Here is a 21,212-nt window from a genome sequence, read left to right as displayed (position 1 = left end):
GGTCCAGAGTCACCGATTCAAGAGAAGTGGCATCAATAAACCTGCATTACTTAAACCAACAAGTGGTTCAGAAAACACACTCCCAAACAACTGGGTATCCAGATCTCTAGGCATAATAAATCTCACCCGTCTCCCAATTCCGGACTGCACTTGTGTGTAAAGGCAGGCAATGGCTGAGAGACAGCTTTTCAGATAGATGGTAGAACAAAAAGCATCAAAAGATCTCAACTCCCTGGAGCCACTGGTGCTTTGCTGTCCTCCACTGAGGGAGGTGCACCTCCTAGCCTCGCTTGGATGGTAAAACTGAAGCAGTGGGGCTGGGGAGCATGGCTGAGGAGTAGCTCGTTAGGGATTGTTCATCTTGTATCTTTATTGCTGGCTCCAGCTTAGATCTATCTCTGAGGTAGTCTAGGCATCCATTCCCTTCCCCATTGAATCACTCTGCTAAGATGTCCACAGTGAACTTTTGTCTCCCTGAACAACCTGTTTTCATTTCAGTTTTCTCTTCCAGCCAATGGCACCATTATCTACCCAAGTTAGACATTTCTGTGTCAGTGTTAACCTGCCACTTCTCATCCTGTCTTCTAATCCATTGCCAAGTTCTGTGGATCCTACCTTAAGCCCATTCTTTCCTCTCTATTCCCTGGCAGCACTCCTGGCACCTGGTGTGTCTCTGGTTTGGCCCTTGTAGGGGCTGCTCTGCTGCACTACCACCCACCTTGGGACTGAGGTTACACAAAGAGGGTGGGGCAACTCACACCCAATGGTGAAGGATGGTTGCTAAGGGCCCACTTCTACCCCCTGCCTCTGGCTCCCTTCAGTCTTCTGTGCCAACAGTACTGTAGTTTGACTCTGCCTCTGCCCAATGCTGCTTCCTTCTCTTCCTGAAGGTGTTGGTTGAGAGCACTCCAGAGACACTCTCTGCACACAGGTCTTAGAGTCTGCTTCCCTGGGAACCTAACCTGTGATACTTGGTGCCTGGATAGCCCTAGGAAGCAAACTCTAAAACGTAGTTAGAGTTGGAAACCCTCCTGCCGGTTTCCATAGAGGACCCTGTCATTGGTGGGAGATGAGCGCTGAAAGCTTTGAGTGGGGCTCCGAGGAACAAAGAGACCAGGCTGCACCGGCAGGCTTGTTAAAACACAGATTTCTAGGCCCCAGTGTCAGAATTTCTGATTTGGTAGGTCTTGGCGAGCCCAAGAATTTGCATTTCTAACAAGTTTCTAGGTGATGCTAGAGAGACCATATTTCGAAAACCACTGAGTTAATCTCCAGTGAGAACCATCACAGCTGGAGGACTGAATCATAAGCTTGTTTAACACATTTTTTTTTTCTCTAGAAGCAAGCATCATTGAAAACTAAGTTATGAGAAGACTGCAGGGTGAGCATAGACTAAAGCAAGGGGAGTTAGATACATCATTTAAATGTTTAACGAGATCGGAATGAACAGTTGAATCAGAATGATTTGGGAAGAGAATCTAGGGCAGGAACCAGATGTAGGGTTAACATTGGGGGAAATAAGTTCATTATGTCAGAAGTGGGAGACTTCTCTTCCTTCAATCAACATTTATTAAGCATCAACCCCACCAAATGTTGTGGATATACAAAAATCAAATGGATGTGGAGCTGTCATCATGGAACTTAGTCTAACATGGCAGATTAAACAAGTCTACAAATATTTTTAACATAAAATACATAGAGGTATGTGGCATGAGATCCACACAGATATGATTTTGTGGTGACGTGATGTGGAAGGAAGATTAATTATATCCAACCATGGAGATCAGAGGTAATTTCTTATAAAAGATGGCTTTTCAGGTTGGCTATAAGAATAAGTAGGGCACACGATGACTGAAATATGAGCCAAAGCATAGACATGAGAAGTTGCTTAGCTAACAAGTTTGGAATTTATTTTGTAGGCAAGAAGTTTTGAGCTGGAGGTAACATGAAGGAAACAGGCTGTGAGAGATTTGTGTTCAGAAATTAGATTTAAATTAGATTAGAGGGAAAAGAGCCTGCGCACAGTGAGAACAGTTAGAAGCTCATTGCAGTGGTTCAGAAAAGCACCAAGGGATTAAAAGCCTGGATTAAGGAATATTTCAGAAAATGTAGAAATGCTGATAAAATTTTATCTTGAACTCACCAAAGCAACCCTGCCAGGTAACTCAGTTACATGCTAAAATTGTAGAACCATTGAATTACTTTATAGTCTTAGGACATATTTTTGAAAAGGTAAGGGTAAGTGAGTGACACTGAGCCTGGTCAAAGCTAAAGGGCAGCCCCTGGTTTGTGTTGATACGTGAATGTTAAGGGTTCACTGGTGAGGTCTCCTGGCAGACAGCCAGAGGCCCTCTTCAAGTCAGAGCTCAAGCTTGCTTTGCATATTTCTGTTCAAACTTCCATGTGTATCATTGAACCAAAGTGTAATGTTGTCCAAACTATGTTATTACTGACATGGTAAACCTGTCTTTTAACACCTCCTGCCTTGTGTCTTTAGTTGAACAAGGAAGAGGGAAGGGGGCAAAATGAAAACAATTTAAAAAGACAATGTCAATGCTTAATTAAACAAATAAAAAACTTTCAGTATTTGAATTCATAAACAAATAAAATGCATATTTAATCATGGCCTTTCTAACACTTTTTACTCATGACAAATATGTGAATAAGAACCAGTATATGAGTAAACTAACTTGATAAAAGCAGAGAGAAACACATGTTTCACCATACAAGGAAGGAAAATATGTAGAGCACCTAGCAACTGAAAATATATTACAAAACATTAGGTTTATTATCATATTCATTTTATAATGGAATAAAGAGCAGAGACAAACATTAACTTACCAGAGATTCAATTCTTCCACTCAAAGTCCTGTATTCCTGTGTAGCTGGTGAATTTAACTGACTATTATATTCAACATTTAGGAGTTGAAAACTGCTCCTGTAAAAGTAAGATTTTTGATCTGGAAAAGAAATAAAAGGGAGGGTCAGTCTTACTTTACTAAGTAGTTAAACTTTTAATTTATTCAGGATTATGGGATGTTATATTATAGAATTTCAAAAATTTGCTTTCCTTGAAAGAAAAAGTTCTATGCTTAATATAAGTGTAATTATGATAAAATTATTATCTTTTCCATTTTTAAAAAGATTGGCAAAGCCAGAGTGGTGTAGATGTTTTAAAATCAGAGTGGAATTATTATTTGAGAAATTAAAAATAGTCAGAAATACTATAATTTTTGTTCTTGCTATATTTTAAGGGAGGTTTGTGGTGTATTTATTCAGGAAATATTAATGAGTGTTTGTAATATACTATTATTCATGTATCATTAGGAAAGAACCCAAAGTAATTGTGAAATTTTAAAAAATTATTTTCAAATAATGTTCTTTATAGAGGAGTTAGTGATTCTCCATTAGTTTTTCTGGAGTAAGCTAGAAGATAAGTCATCTGACAAGATATCTAATCTAGTAATCCAATGTAAATTATTTTCATCAAAAGGCACCTTGCAAAATAAAAAGCTTGACAGACCAATAACAAGTAATAAGATTGAATCAGTAATAAAATGTCTCCTAATAAATAAATGTCCAGGACTGATGGCTTTATTGCTATTCTACCAAACCTTCAAAGAAGAACTGACACCAATTCTCCTCAAACTACTCAAAAACATCAAACAGGAGGGAGTTCTCCCCAAGTCATTCTATGAAGCCAGTATTACTCTGATAGAAAACCAGGCAAGGACACAATAAAAAAAAATAATACTACAGGCCAGGTGCAGTGGCTCATGCCTGTAATCCCAGCACTTTGGAAGGCCAAGGTGGGTGGATCACGAGGTCAGGAGTTGGAGACCAGCCTGACCAACATGGTGAAACCCTGTCTCTACTAAATATACAAAAATTAACCAGGTGTGGTGGTGGGCATCTGTAATCCCAGCTACTTGGGAGGCCGAGGCAGGAGAATTGCTTGAACTCGGGAGGTGGAGGTTAAAGTGAGCCAAGATCAAGCCACTTTGCTCCAGCCTGGGTCACAGAGCAAGACTCCGTCTCAAAAAAAAAAAAAAAAAAAAAAAAAATACAGGCCAGTATTACTGATAAACGCAGAGGCAAAAATCCTCAACAAAATACTATCAAACTGCATCCAACATCATATCAAAATGATAATATACCACAATCAACTAGGATTTATCCCAGAGATGCAAGAATGGTTCAACGTATGCAAACCAATAAACTTAATACATCACATAAACAGAATGAAGACAAAAAACATATGATCATCTCAATAGACGTTCAATAGATTCAATATCCCGTCATAATAAAAACTCAACAAACTAGGCTTAGAAGAGGAATACCTCAACAACATGAAGGCTGACCAACCCACAGCTAACATTTTACCAAATAGGGAAAAGCTGAAAGCCTTTCCTCTAAGAACTGGAACAAGACAAGTATGTCCACTTTCATCACTCCTATTCAACATAGTACTGGAAGTCCTAACCAGAGCAATCAGGTGAGAGAAAGAAATAAAAAGGCATTCAAATTGGAAAAGAAGTTACATATTCAAATTGTTCTTTTTGCAGATTATATAATTTTATACCCCAAAAACCTAAAGACTCCACCAAAAACTCTTAGATCTGATATATAATTTCAATAAAGTTGCAGGATATAACTCAATATATAAAAATCTGTAGCATTTCTATACACCAACAATGAAATAGCTGAGAAACAAATCAAGAAGGTAATTCCATCTTCTACAAGGAAAACTACAAAACACTGATGAAAGAAATGGAAGAGGACACAAACAAATGGAAAGACATTTCTTGCTCATGGATTGAAAGAACTGATACCATTTAAATGACTATACTCTTCAAAGCAATCTATAGATTCAATGCAATCCCTATCAAAATACCAACATCACTTTTCACAGAAATAGAAAAAGCCATCCTAAAATTTGTATGAAACAAAAAAGAGCCCAAATAGTCGAATCAAACCTGAGCAGAAAGAACAAATCTGGAGACATCACACTACCTGGCATCAAACTATACTCCAAGGCTATAGTAACCAAAACAGCATGGTATTGGTATAAAAACAGACACATAGACCAATGAAATAGAATAGAAAGCCCAGAAAGAAATTCACATACAGACAACTGAATTTCAACAAAAGTGTTAAGAACAAACAATGGGGAAAGCACACTCTATTCAATGAATAGTACTAGGAAAACTGGATATCCATTTGCAGAAGTATGAAACTGGACCCTTATCTCTCACTATATACACAAATCAACATAAGATGGATCAAAGACTTAAATGTAAGACCTACAACTATGAGAACTATTAAAAGAAAACCAAGAGGAAACACTTCATGTCTTTAGTCTAGGGAAATAATTTATGACTATGACCTGAAAAGTACAGACAACAAAACCAAAAATAGACAAATGGGAATTAATTAAACTAAAAAGCTTCTACAGAGCAAAGAAACAACCAACAGAATGGAAAGACAACCTGTTGAATGGGAAAAAAATATCTGCCAACTGTTCATCTGACAAGAGACTAATATCCAGAATATACAAGGACCCAAACAACACAACACTAAAAAAAAATAAAAATAAAAATTTCATTAAGGAGTGGGCAAAGAACATGAGCGAACATTTCTCAAAATAAGACATACAAATCATCAGCAGGTACATGAAAAAATACTCAACATTGCTAATCATCAGAGAAACACAAATCAAAACCACAATGAGATACCATCTCACCTCAGTTAAGATTACTATTACCAAAATACAAAAATAACAGATACTGGTTAGAATGCAGAGAGAAGAGAATTCTTATACACTGTTGGTGGAAATGTAAATTAGTGCAGCTATTGTGGAAAACGGTATTGAGATTTCTCATAAAACTAAAACAGAACTACCATATGATCCAGCAATCCTACTACTGGATATTTATCCAAAGGAAAAGAAATCACAATGTCAAAGAAATATTTGTACTTGGGTGTTTATCTCAGCACTGTTCACAACAGCCAAGATGTGGAATCAACCTATGTGTCCATCAAGAAATGAATGGATAAAGAAAATATTATATATATATGTTTACATATATATATATTATATATATAATATATATATACACACACACACACAAACAATAGAATACTATTTGGCCATAAAAAGAATGAAATCTTGTCATTTGCAGCAACATGGATGGAATTGGAGGTCATTGTGTTAAGTGAAATAAGCCAAGCACAGAAAGACAAAATTAGCCAGGCATGGTGGCTCATGCCTGTAATCCTAGCACTTGGGTAGGCAGAGCTGGGAAGATCACTTGAAGCCAGGAATTTGAGACCAGCCTGGGCAACAAAGTGAGACCCCATCTCTACAACTAAAAAAAGAATAAAAAAGAAAGACAAATATGTTCTAACTCATATGTGGGAGCTTAAAAAGTTGATCTCATCAATGTAGAGAGTAGAATGACAGATACTGGAGACTGGAAAGGGTGGAGCATTGTGAGGGGGATTGAAGAGAGGTTGGCTAACAGGTATAAACATATAGTTAGATAAATGGTGTAAGTTTTATAGTTTAATAGCAGAGCAGAGTGACAACAGTTAACAACAATATATTATGTATTTCAAAGTAGCTAGAAAAGAGGACTTGAGTTGTTCCAACACATAGAAATGATAAATACTCAAAGTGCTGTATACCTCAAATATCCGGGCTTGATCATTACACATTCTATGTATGTAACAAAATATGACCTGTATCCCATAAATACATAAGATGTTATGTATCATTAAAACAACAAAAACAACAACAATAATGACAGGGGTCTTCCAGAGGACCTTTTCAGTTGTGTGAAAGAGATAAAAGTCTCCAAAACATATCTGTACACAACTCATAAACATTATGAAGATGTGCATAACCTAATGGAATCTGTCTCAGAACAAAAATCTCTGCTTTCCTTTGATCATTCATATGCATTACTTATGCAAACAAACACCTTGGTAAGGGGCAAAAGTTGGAGATACTGGGGGAATGGTGGTTGTTTGTAGTGGAAGATCAAGTCATTTAGGGGCCATAAGTGATCATTGGAACACAGTTTGCAGATGACTTACCAAAGGGCTTACTCTTTAGGCATGACAATGCCGTGTCATTACGAGTGAAAATTCATTAATTTAATCCGAAACTCCATGTCTCTTTTTTCTACCTCTGTAGTTCACCTTAGGTATAGGTGACTCCAGGTGATTTGATAGCAAAATGCAGTCAAAAGCAAAATTTAGCCACAACCTTTACATTTGATTGGCTGAAATGATTGAGTATCATTATCATAATGTTGGTAATTGTATTACACCATTGGAAGTATTTCAACCTTTGCATAGTTAAGCATTTTTACCTGTTTACAATTGGACATACTATAAGTTATATTCTGTCTCTTTTTCTCTTAACACTCACACATACCCATGTACACACCTGCACACCCACACACATGATTTAAGTGATTTAATAGAATTATATTTGAAATAAAAATAACCTCAAAGTGTATTTGAAGTGAAAAAAAGATTCTAATATATGATATTATTTAGTAAAATTTGACACATTTTACATATCTGTGTTAAAGCATCTGAAAGAGCCTTCACAGAGATTTTTACAGAAAGTTGTTTATGAATGAGCATGGTATGTGTATTCTTTACATTATTTTTTCTTGTCCATGTTGTCTATTGTTTTAGTGATATAATAAAAAATTAAACAAAATAAAAGAGACAAATAACTAAAGAACATGATGTTTTAAAAAGTTTGACTTTACCCCTTTTTATTTCTCAACTGAAAATTTATCTCCTGACCATCCTAACTGTTAGGCCTGTAAGACACTGTTTTCAGAAGACAGAGCATTATTTGTTAATAAGAATGGACAAATACTTAGGTACATCCAAATTTTAGTGTTGAAACTTAGGGTTCTTTGCAATATTTCACTTTTGTGATTTTATCAGGTTATCAATGAAGGAAATCATAGTATTATTGAAAAACAAAATGAGTAAATTTTAGCATCAGAAAATTATTGAGGTTTTTTTTTCCTTTGGATAGAATAATTCTTTTTTGAGTAACAATGTTTGGTATACTCAAAAGGTATGTTTGGGGCACTAAAAATGGCCAAAATAGGAAAGAGAAAAAATACTGATTGAGGAAAAATACAGATATGAATCTATATTTGGGGAAGAACTATAAGTAAGATATATAATCACATTATATTAAGAAATAAAAGCCATAGTAAAAGAAAGAATGCCAAACTTTAAATCTGAAATCGTACGTCACTATTAAATCTAAAGAGTAATAATGCTCTGGTACTTACCAAAAGCTAAAAAGTAAACAAGTAGAGCTATGGTCACTGCCAGGATCACTACCCCTGCGACGACAATGAAACATACGACATATGGATTCAGAAATCTTGAAGTCGATGGTACACGTGCTGGCCTTACGAGAGAGAGATCAAAGAAAGTCATTCATTTCACTGATTTCAGCCATCATTTTAGTGCTCACGATTGTCTTCTGTCTCTCACGATCTCTTATCTGGCACATGGCTCTAGCCATAGAAACATATTCCTAGAAATGAAACTGAACTTAACAGGGTTGTCCTTAATGGTTTTTTTTTCAAGCTTTTTTTTTTTTTTTTTCTCCAGCACAAAATGATTGAAGTTCAATTAGTCTGACGGAAGAAGGAAGTCTGACTTATGGTTTGGAATTACTTTCCCTTTTGCCAATTGATAAAGTTTCCAAGAATAACAAACAAATCATTCTCTGTTCTACTGCAATGTCTTCCAAACTTCAATGCTGGACACTACGGTAGTAATCATCCTTGCTTGGGCACCATCCCCAAGGCTGTACTGAAGAGAGATCATTTGCGTGGGAAGAAGTGTTGAGGAAGATGAAGCAGGGGTGGGGCAGTAAGGGGGTCAGGACAGTAGCATTTCTCATTGCAAGATTCCCCATATTATTAAAAATCGGCAGAGGCATAGAGAATCAGGGAGAATAGCAAGCACCTGAAATGAATTAAAACTGCTCCAACAGCCAATGATTTATGTGATTTATCATATTTTCTCCATGAATTTGTACTAATATATAGTCACACACACTCACACTGGGAAAGTCACCAGAGGAGCTGGGTGTGAAATCCAGTTTTACCCTTTGTTTGCTTGGAGGTCATATTGTTATTTATCTGAGTTTTTCTTTATCTGAAAAATAGGAATAATAATACTTACCAAAAAAGGTTGTTTTGAAGATTAAGTGGGGTCATGTTATGTGTTATAAAGTATATATTTCTAGTTCAATAGGTTATCCAACTTGGCTGTGAACACCTTGAAGGTAAAGATACTATTCATGCCTATGCTTAACATAGGCAAAGTGTTTAACACTTTGCAGAATGCTTGGGTTATACAGGTGTTTTGTAAATACTTATGGTATTTATAAATATTTATTGCCTATGTTAATTCTTGACATATTTCAGATTTAAAAGCCTCAATAGAGCTGAGAAGCAGTTATATTTAGGCATATTCTAATTTTTATATTTTTCTATTTTGTTTTGCCAACATTCTGGTACAAGTGACAAGGGTACATTCTGAGGGTCAGTGCTGTGGGACACATTTCACTGCAGTGTCGTCTGGTATTGTTTGGGCTCTACCCGACTCACAGGCCTATAAAAGGGCACCTCTTGATATTTTGTATTGTGTCACTTGCACATTGTACGCTGTGGCACTGGAACTAGTAACATTTCAGAAGATTGTTGGAAGCAGACATAGATTTGCCAGTTTTCCATTTTGTTGAATAAACACAGAACACTTTATAAAAATTGATCCTGCTCAAGCATGATCACTTTTAAAAAGAGCATTTAAATATATAACATAGGAAGAAAATAACCTCAGAACAATTTATTAAATGCTATAACTTTATGATGTCTTTTTGCTATATTTGTCTTATTTGTTCATTTTGCTACACTAATGAAAACTGGCTTTCACTGACACGGGTTGAGAGTCCAGTGTTCAGCAACCACTACTGTAGTAATTTTCTGGTTGAAAACTGTCACTTTGACATTTGTTTACTATTTGAGTTTCAGTTTACCCATTTGTTACCTCATGGGGTTATTGTGCCTGTTACATGCAATCACAAATGCATAGTGTTTGGTATTTGTGATTTCAGTAATTAATAGTGGCTGCTGAGTAGGGAAAGAGTCAAAAAGGGACAGAGTTGGAGGCAAATGTAACTCCAAAGGCTAAACAAATCTCAAATTGTTCCTTTCTGCAACAATTAGGGATTGATTATGTTTCCAGAGATAGCTGATATGTCAGGATCTGCAAGCTTGGAGTGAGAAGAACTGTAAACAAGGATTAAGATGGAGGCTAAAACCTCCAAAAAATGAAATCAAAAGACTAGAGTCAATATATGCTTTAACTTGGATGAGCCTCCCACAGGGATGACATTACAGCCAATTTTGCTTTCAGTTCATGAAAAACGTCTTGAACTCAATAACTGAAAAGCACCATGAGACATATGACTCAACAAAGGGTGTGGAGCCAAAATTACCTTACTTTCACAAGCCATAACTAATTACATAAGAATGAATTGTTCCACCCTGTAGAAACAACTGAAGAAATAGCATGTTTCAACTTTCAATAGCATGTTCAACTTATAGTTGAACCTCTGAACGTTGCTAACACAAACTAAATTGTGCACAGTATTTACTCTATGTTTGTAAATACTGAATTTGTTTGTAAATACTGAATATGTTTGTAAATACTGAATTTTAATTCATAATGCAATGGAAATATGTGAAACAAAATATTTTGCTTTTAAAGCAGGGTCTTGATCAGAGAGATTTTTAGTGCTTGCATTTAAACAGCAAAGCAGATATCCATTTGTGACCCATTTACCCAGTTTCCCTCTCACTCTTTCTCTTTTATATTGACTTGAAAAAAATTGCATGAGGGTGGAAAATTTATCTTTTCATACTTTATTGTGAAAGTCTATCTGTCAGGCATTGTACATGTACATTGTCAGTCTTCACGATCTTTTCGTAGCCTTGTAAATTCTGTATTATGATTGCATTGTAAACATAGGAAAGGTGAGGCTCAGAGAGTGAATAACTTATGCTTACTCAGGAGTGACAGAGCTGGAAACAGAAACCAGGTAAATTTGAATAAAGAGACATGAACTTCCGCTCACATACACTTCGTCCCTAAGTACATTGCTTCACATTACAGAGAATGGAAAAGCTTTGGGTTTCATGTCTCTCCTGACCTCACTTGGGGGGAAGCAAAGGGAATCACCATCTATTAATAATAATATTTCTCAAGATAGATCTTGAGCCCAGACCTCTCTCTTTGAGCTGCACATCATCATTTCCAATTACTAATTGAACGTGTTATGGGTGCTTTACAACCACCTTAAATAGAAAAGTTCAAAACCGAACTTGGTATTTTTTCTCCCATTGGACTGTAGTGTTTGAGGATATGCCCAGGGTTGTATTAAAGAATTTTTCTACAAGACATTTTTTCCAATTAAAACATGATCATTTCTTATTTTTTTTGAAATTTCCTTTGTTCTAATATCAGCCATGTCTTTCAAATGAAGGAACTGAGATATGAAAGATTTATTTAATTGATTTTAAACTTCTAAGCACAGTGTTTAATTCCTACATCACAAAGCACTTCTAAGGGGATGGGAAAGGGAACTAGACTAGAGGTAGGAGATGTGGATTCAAGTACTCTGTCAAATATAAGCTACGTGATCTCACATTAATCATAATTATTTTAAGCTTCAGATTTCAAAAAAATTTAAATGATAAAGACAATACCTTCCTCATAATTTGATTTTTTTAAAAAATCAAATAAAACAGTGTATATACCAATGGTTTGTAAACTGGAATTTAAGGTATTATTATAGAGGCAACTGAAGTATAACAACAAGATTCCTAGAACTGAAGATTTTTCTGCCAGTAACTGTTGTGTGAGCTTGGATGAGTCCTTTTAATATTGCGGAATCTTAGTTCCCCTGCGACATGTTGGTAATAACAACAGTTATTGTACAGTATATTTTGTGAGAATTAGAGCAGATGACATGCATGCTGTATAAATTATAAAGGGCTAAATAACCATAAAAAACTTTTGAGAAAAATAAAATTTTAATTAATTAATTTATTACTATATATTTTAACTTATACTATCAAGAGAAAAAAACGCGTTTATTTAAAATATTCAGTATTACCTGTTTACCGATTTACCTTTTTCACTTTCCTCCGCACTTTTTATCTTGCTCTGTATCATTCTTATTACACAGGTAACTTTACAGTAAAGAAGAGGAATGTGTCAACACTTATCTCCATTGAGGTACTTTTGGAGTAGGAGAGTCAATACTAGTTTTCTACTCTTCTGGAGTAATTAATTTATTAACTCTCTAGACTGGCTGTGCAAGAAATGCTCAAAGGAATTCTAAACATGGGAATGAAAGGTCGGTACTCACCTATCATAAAAATACATGGAAGTATAAAACTCACTTGTCTTATAAAACAATTAAAGAAATGAGAAAGAGAAAGAAACAAAATGGCAATATGACAGAACTCCACCAAACCATAGGGCTTATGAAACAATTACAGAAATGACAGAGAAAGAAATAAAATGGCTGCATGACAGAACTCCATCAACTATATGCTGCTTACAAAAAACTTACTTTACTGATAAAGGCACTAATAGACTAAAGGTAAAAGTATAGAAAAAATATATTCCACACAAATGAAAACCAAAAGAGAGTAGAAGTAGCTATATTTATATCAGATAAAACAGAGTTTAAATCAACAATAGTAAAAAAAAAAAAAAGACAAAGAAAGTTATATAATGATAACAGAATCGACTCAACAAGAAGATATAACAATCCTAAATATATATATATCCAACAGTAGAGCACCAACATGCATAAAACAAATATTACCACACTTAAGAAAAGAGATAGGAATACAATAACGATGGAGAACTTCAACACCCCCTCTGACGGTACTAGACAGATCATCGAGACAGAAAATCAACAAAGAAACAATGGACTTAAATTGTACTTAGACCAAATGGACCTAATAGACATTTACAGAAAATTCTGCCCAACTATCACAGAATATATATTCTCATCAGTACATGGAACATTCTCCAAGATAGATCATATATTAAGTCACAAAACAAGTCTGAAGAAACTTTAAAAAATCATCATATCAAGTATCTTCTCAAATTACAATGGTCTAAAACTAGAAATCAATACCGGGAGGAACTCTTAAAACTATACAAAAACATGAAACAAAAAAACGAACAACAAGAAAAAAAAAAAACAAAAAACCAACATGCTCCTGAATGATCTCTGGGTCAATAACAAAATAGAGAGGGAATTAAAAAAAATTTGAAATGAATGAAAATGGGGACAAAACATACTAAACCCTCTAAAATATAGTAAAAACAGTGTTAAGAAGGAATTTTATAGCATTAAATGCCAATGTCAAAAAAATTAAAAGATCACATATTAACAGCCTAATGATGCACCTTAAGGAACTAGAAAAACAAGAACAAACCAAACTCTAAACTAAGAGAAAAAAATAAATAACAATGATCAGAGTAGAACTAAATAAAATTTAGACCCCCAAATTACAAAGGATCAATGAAATAAAAAGTTGGTTACTTGAAAAGTTAAAAAAAATTGATAGACCACTACCTAGACTAGCCAAGAAAAAAAGAGCAGATTCAAATAAACAAAATCAGAAATGAAAAAGGAGACATTACAATGATATCATAGGAATACAAAGACTGTTAGACACTACTATGAATAACTCTACTCTCAAAAACTAGAAAACCTAGAGCAAATCAATAAATTCCTGGAAACATGTAACCAGGTAGAAATCTACCAAGTTTAATTTACAGATTAAACCAGGCAAAAATAGAAATTCCGACCAGACCAATAATGAGTAGTACAATTGAATAAGAAAAAAAATATCTTTCAACAACAATAAAAATCCCAGGAACAGATGCATTTGCAGCCAAATTCTACCAGATGTATAAAGAAAAACTGATACCAATCCTAATGAAATTGTTCCAAAATATTGAGAGGGAGTAAATATTTCCTAACTCATTCTGTGACTCCAGTATTACTCCGATACCAAAACAAGACAAGGGCACACACACAAAAAGGGAAAATTATAGGCCAACATCCCTGATGAATGCTACATAAAAATCCTCAACAAAATACTAGAAAACTGAATCCAATAGGACATAAAAATGATAATATGCCATGGTCAACTGGGTTTTGTTCCAGGGATGCAAGTATGATTCAACATACACAAATTGATAAATGTGATTCACCACATAAACAGAATTAGAAACCAAACCATATGATCATCTCAATAGATACAGAAAAAGGTATTTGATAAAATTTAGCATCCCTTCATGATAAAAACCCTTACAAGCTAGGCATAAAGGGAGCATACCTCAAAATAATAAAAACCATATATGATAAACCCACAGCTAACATCATACTGTACAGGGAAAAGTTGAAAGCATTCCACCAAATTGGAACAAGGCAAGGATGCCCACTTTCATCACATCATTAAACACATTATTTGAAGTCATAGAAGAGCTATCAGGCAAGAGAAATAAATAAAAGACATCCAACTTGGAAAAGAGGAAGTCAAATTATCTCTGCTGACAATATGATCTTATACCTAGAAAATTCTTAAAAGTCCTCCAAAAGACTCCTAGATTTGATAAATGAATTCAGGAATGTCTCAGAATACAAAGTCAATGTACAAAACTCAGTAGCATTTTTATACACCAATAATGACCAAGCTGAGAACCAAATCAATAAGTCAATCCTACTTACAATAGATTAAAAAATAAAATACCTAGGAATGTATTTAACTGAGGAAGTAAAAGAGCTCTACAAGGAAAATTACAAAACACTGATAAAAGAAATGGAGATGATACAAACAAATGGAAAACCATCCCATTCTCATGCATCAGAAGAATAAATGTCATTAAAATGACTGTACTTCTCAAAGCAATCTACAAATTCAATTAAATCCCTATCACAATACCAATGTCATTTTTCACAGAATTGGGAAAAAAATCCTAAAATTCATATAAAACCAAAACAAAGAGCCAAATAGCCAAAGCAATTCTAAGCAAAAGAGCAATGCTGGAGATGTCATATGACGTGAACTTCAAATTATACTACAAAGCTATAGTAACCAAAACAGCGTCATACTGGCATAAAAATAGACACATAGATCAATGAAACAGAATAGAGAACCCAGAAATAAAGTCACATACCTACAGCCAACTGACCTTTGAGAGAGTTGACAAAAACATACACTAGGGAAAGGACACCCCATTTAATAAATGGTAGTGGTAAAACTGGATTGCTGTATATCAAAGAATAAAATTGGACCTCTGTCTCTCACCGTATGCAAAAATTAAGTCAAGATGGATTAAAGAGTTAAATTTAAGATCTGAAAGTCTTAAAATGCTAGAAGAAAATGTAGGGAAAACTTTTGGACATTAACCTGGGCAAAGAATTTATGACTAAGTCCTCAAAAGCAAATGCAACAAAATAAAAATAGAGAAATGATACTTAAACTAAAAAGCTTCTGCACAGCAAAAGAAATAATCAACAGAGTGAACAGACAACCTGAAAAATGGGAGAAAATATTTGCAAGCTATGCATCTTATAAAAGACTAATGTCTAGAAGGTATAAGGAACTCCAATAAAAACAGCAAAATTACACAATAACCCCATTAAAGAGTGGACTGAGGACATGAATAGACATTTCTCAAAAGAGACATACAAATAGCCACAAACACATGAAAAAAATGCTCAATATCACTAATCAGAGAAGTGCAAATTAAAACCACAATGAGATAACCTGTTACATCCGTCAGAACGGTTATGAGAAAGTCAGGGTATAACAGATGTTGGTGAGGATGCAGAGAAAAGGGAACACTTACACACTTTTGGTGGAAAAGTAAATTAGTAAAACCTCTATGAAAAACAATATGGAGACTTCTCAAAGAATTAAAAATAGAACTACCATTTGATCCAGCAATCCAACTATTGGGTATCTACCCAAAGGAAAAGAAATTATATCAAAAATTACTAGTACTCATATGTTTATTGCAGCACGATTTATAATAGCAAAGATGTGCATTAAACCTAAGTGTCTATCAACAGATCATTAGGGAAATATATATATACATATATATTTATCAGAATACTACTCAACCATAAAAGGAATAAAATCATGTCTTTTACAGCAATATGGATGGAACTGGAGGCTACTATCTTAAGTGAAACAATTCAGAAACAAAAAATCAAATATCGTGGCACAAGATGGCCGAATAGGAACAGCTCCGGTCTATAGGTCCCAGCATAAGTGACACAAAAGACGTGTGATTTCTGCATTTCCGACTGAGGTACCCGGCTCATCTTACAGCGGCTTGTCAGACAGTGGGTGCAGGACAGTGGGTGCAGCCCACCGAGCATGAGCCAAAGCAGGGTGAGGCATGATCTCACCTGGGAAGCGCAAGGGGTCAGAGAAATCCCTTTCCTAGCCAAGGGAAGCTGTGACAGATGGCACCTGGAAAATCGGATCACTCCAACCCTAACACTGCACTTTTCCAACAGTCTTAGCAAAGGGCACACCAGGAGATTATATCCCGCACCTGGCTCGGAGGGTTCCACGACCAGGGAGCCTCCCTCATTGCTAGCACGGCAGTCTGAGATTGAACTGCAAAGTGGCAGTGAGGTTGGGGGAGGTGCGCCTGCCATTGCTGAGGCTTGAGTAGGTAAACAAAGCGGCTGGGAAGCTGGAACTGGGTGGAGCCCACCGCAGTTCATGGAGGCCTGCTTGCCTCTGTAGATGCCACCTCTGGGGACAGGGCATAGCCGAACAAAAGGCAGCAGAAACCACTGCAGACTTAAATGTCCCTGTTTGACAGCTTTAAAGAGAGTAGTGGTTCTCCCACCATGGAGTTTGAGATCTGAGAACAGACAGACTGCCTCCTCAAGTGGGTCCCTGACCCCCGAGTAGCCAAACTGGGAGGCACCCCCCAGTAGGGGCAGAATGACACCTCACATGGTGGGGTACCCCTCAGAGATGAAGCTTCCAGAGGAATGATCAGGCAGCAACATTTGCTATTCAGAAATGTTTGCTGTTCTGCAGCCTCCGCTGCTGGCTGCTGATACCCAGGCAAACAGGGTCTGGAGTGGACCTCCAGCAAATTCCAATGGACGTGCAGCTGAGGGTCCTGACTGTTAGAAGGAAAACTAACAAGCAGAAAAAGGATATCCAGGTCTAGAACTCAGCTCTGCACCAAGCAGACCTAATAGACATCTACAGAACTCTCCACCCCAAATCGACAGAATATACATTGTTCTCAGTAGATCACACTTATTCCAAAATTGACCACATAGTTGGAAGTAAAGCACTCCTCAGCAAATGTACAAGAACAGAAATTATAACAAACTGTCTCTCAGACCACAGTGCAATCAAACTAGAATTCAGGATTAAGAAACTCACTCAAAACTGCTCAACTACATTGAAACTGAACAACCTGCTCCTGAATGACTACTGCGTACATAACGAAATGAAGGCAGAAATAAAGATGTTCTTTGAAACCAGTGAGTAGCATGTAGAGGGAAATTTATAGCACTAAATGCCCACAAAAGAAAGCAGGAAAGATATAAAATTGACACCCTAACACCACAATTAAAAGAACTAGAGAGGCAAAAGTAAACACATTCAAAAGCTAGCAGAAGGCAAGAAATAACTAAGATCAGAGCAGAACTGAAGGAGATAGAGATACAAAAAACCCTTCAAAAAATCAATGAATTCAGGAGTTGGTTTTTTTGAAAAAATCAACAAAATTGATAGACTGCTAGCAAGACTAATAAAGAAGAAAAGAGAGAAGAATCCAATAGACGCAATAAAAAATGATAAATGGGATTTCACCACCAATCCCACAGAAATACAAACTATAATCAGAGAATACTATAAACACCTCTGCGCAAAAAAAAAAAAAAAAAAAAAAAAAAAGCAAAACTAGAAAATCTAGAAGAAATGGATAAATTCCTGGACACATACACCCTCCCAAGACTAAACCAGGAAGAAGTTGAATTTCTGAATAGAACAGTAACAGGTTCTGAAATTGAGGCAATCATTAATAGCCTACCAACCAAAAATAGTCCAGCACCAGACAGATTCACAGCTGAATTCTACCAGAGATATAAGGAGGAGCTGGTACTATTCCTTCTGAAACTATTCCAATCAATAGAAAAAGAGGGAATCCTCCCTAACTCATTTTATGAGGCCTTCATCATCCTGATACCAAAGCCTGGCAGAGACACAACAAAAAAAGAGAATTTTAGACCAATATCCTTGATGAACATGGATGCAAAAATCCTCAATAAAATACTGGCAAACTGAATCCAACAGCACATCAAAAAGCTTATCCACCACGATCAAGATGGCTTCATCCCTGGGATGCAAGGCTGGTTCAGCATATGCAAATCAATAAACATAATCCAGCATATAAACAGAACCAAAGACAAAAACCACATGATTATCTCAATAGATGCAGAAAAAGCCTTTGACAAAATTCAACAGCCCTTCATGCTAAAAACTCTCAATAAATTCGGTATTGATGGAACGTATCTCAAAATAATAAGAGCTATTTATGACAAACCCACAGCCAATATCATACTGAATGGGCAAAAACTGGAAACATTCCCTTAGAAAACTGGCACAAGACAGGGATGCCCTCTTTCACCACTCCTATTCAACATAGTGTTGGAAGTTCTGGCCAGGGCAATCAGGCAGGAGAAAGAAATAAAAAAATATTCAATTAGAAAAAGAGGAAGTCAAGTTGTCCTGTTTGCAGATGACATGATTGTATATTTAGAAAACTCCATTGTCTCAGCCCAAAATCTCCTTAAGCTGATAAGCAACTTCAGCAAAGTCTCAGGATACAAAATCAATGTGCAAAAATCACAAGCATTCTTATACACTAATAACAGACAAAGACAAAATCATTAGTGAACTCCCATTCACAATTGCTTCAAATAGAATAAAATACGTAGGAATTCAGTTTACAAGAGATGTGAAGGATATCTTCAAGGAGAACTACAAACCACTACTCAACGAAATAAAAGAGCACACAAACAAATGGAAGAACATTCCATATTCATAGATAGGAAGAATCAATATTGTAAAAATGGCCATACCGCTCAAGATAATTTACAGATTTAATGCCATCCCCATCAAGCTACCAATGACTTTCTTCACAGATTGGAAAAAACTACTTTAAAGTTCATATGGAACCAAAAAAGAGCCTGCATTGCCAAGACAATCCCAAACAAAAAGAACAAAGCTGGAGGCATCACGCTACCTGACTTCAAGCTATACTACAAAGCTACAGTAACCAAAACAGCATGGCACTGGTACCAAAACAGAGATATAGACCAGTAGAACAGAACAGAGCCCTCAGAAATTATACCACACATCTACAACCATCTGACCTTTGACAAACCTGACAAAAACAAGAAATGGGGAAAGGATTCCCTATTTAATAAATGATGCTGGGAAAACTGGCTAGCCATATGTAGAAAGCTGAAACTGGATCCCTTCCTTACATCTTATACAAAAATTAATTCAAGATGGATTAACGACTTAAATGTTACACCTAATACCATAAAAACCCTAGAAGAAAACCTGGGCAATACCATTCAGGATAGGCATGGGCAAGGACTTCATGTCTAAAACACCAAAAGCAATGGCAACAAAAGCCAAAATTGACAAATGGGATCTAATTAAACTAAAGAGCTTCTGCACAGCAAAAAAAAAAAAAAAAAGAAAGAAAGAAAGAAAAAAAAAAAAACTACCATCAGAGTGAACAGGCAACCTACAGAATGGGAGAAAATTTTTGTAATCTACTCATCTGACAAAGGGCTAATATCCAGAACCTACAAAGAACTCAAACAAATTTACAAGAAAAATACAACCCCATCAAAAAGTGGGTGAAGGATATGAACAGACACTTCTCAAAAGAAGACATTTATGCAGCCAACAGACACATGAAAAAATGCTCATCATCACTGGCCATCAGAGAAATGCAAATCAAAACCACAATGAGATACCATCTCACATCAGTTAGAATGGCGATTATTAAAAAGTCAGGAAACAACAGGTGCTGGAGAGGATGTGGAGAAATAGGTACACTTTTAAACCATTGGTGGGACTGCAAACTGGTTCTTCCATTTTGGAAGACAGTGAGGCAATTCCTCAAGGATCTGTAACTAGAAATACCATTTGACCCAGCCATCCCATTACTGGGTATATACTCAAAGGATTATAAATCATGCTGCTATAAAGACACATGCACATGTATGTTTATTGTGACACTATTCACAATAGTAGAGACTTGGAACCAACCCAGATGTCCATTATTGATAGACTGGATTAAGAAAATGTGGCACATATACACCATAGAATACTATACAGCCATAAAAAAGGATGAGTTCATGTCCTTTGTAGGGACATGGATGAAGCTGGAAACCATCATTCTCAGCAAACTATCGCAGGGACAAAAAACCAAACACTGCATGTTCTCACTTGTAGGTGGGAATAGAACAATGAGAACACTTGGACACAGGAAGGGGAACATCACACACCGGGGCCTGTCGTGGGGTGGGGGAGGTGGGATGGATAGCACTAGGAGATATACCTAATGTAAATGACGAGTTAATGGGTGCAGCAAACCAACATGGTACATGTATACATGTGTAACAAACTCGCACATTGTGTGCATGTACCCTAGAACTTAAAGTATAATAATTAAAAAAAAGAAAGATTTGAGCAGCCCCAACACTATCCCAAATGGGGACTTGGTGCAAATTATGAAAAGGTTCCCACAAGACACTTCCCTACCATCTGCCAAAATTGTTACAGTCACTGTCCTGATATACATTGTCTGGGATTTCCAAGCACCAGCCCCCCTCGCCCCCGGCCAGGTTTGCAGCACAGCTGTAAATTCACATTTACAGTGTGAAGCACAGCCAGCTGTAAATGACAGGAGGAAGTTCACACTCAAGAAGCAAGAATCAGGGCCTCAGGGAGGGAAGCTGCAGTCGGGTGGCCCGTAGCTGACAAGAGCGGCTCAGG

The 21,212-nt window shown here is 36.3% G+C and overlaps 1 protein-coding gene across 1 annotated transcript in view; it reads right to left on the bottom strand.

The window, feature by feature from the left end:
- The window catches only part of TMPRSS11D (transmembrane serine protease 11D), a 62,043-nt gene that overhangs the window by 24,244 nt on the left and 16,587 nt on the right, over positions 1-21,212 (bottom strand). The window contains exons 2-3 of the mRNA XM_001109114.5: positions 8,331-8,452; positions 2,842-2,960 (exon numbers count right to left, since the gene is read on the bottom strand). Coding sequence (XP_001109114.1) covers positions 2,842-2,960; positions 8,331-8,452 — 241 coding nt within the window. The remainder of the gene's footprint in view (positions 1-2,841; positions 2,961-8,330; positions 8,453-21,212) is intronic.

This window comes from Macaca mulatta, chromosome 5, assembly GCF_049350105.2.
Source record: "Macaca mulatta isolate MMU2019108-1 chromosome 5, T2T-MMU8v2.0, whole genome shotgun sequence".
NCBI classification, from domain to species: Eukaryota; Metazoa; Chordata; class Mammalia; order Primates; family Cercopithecidae; genus Macaca; species Macaca mulatta.
This window is presented reverse-complemented; position numbering and strand designations above follow the sequence as displayed.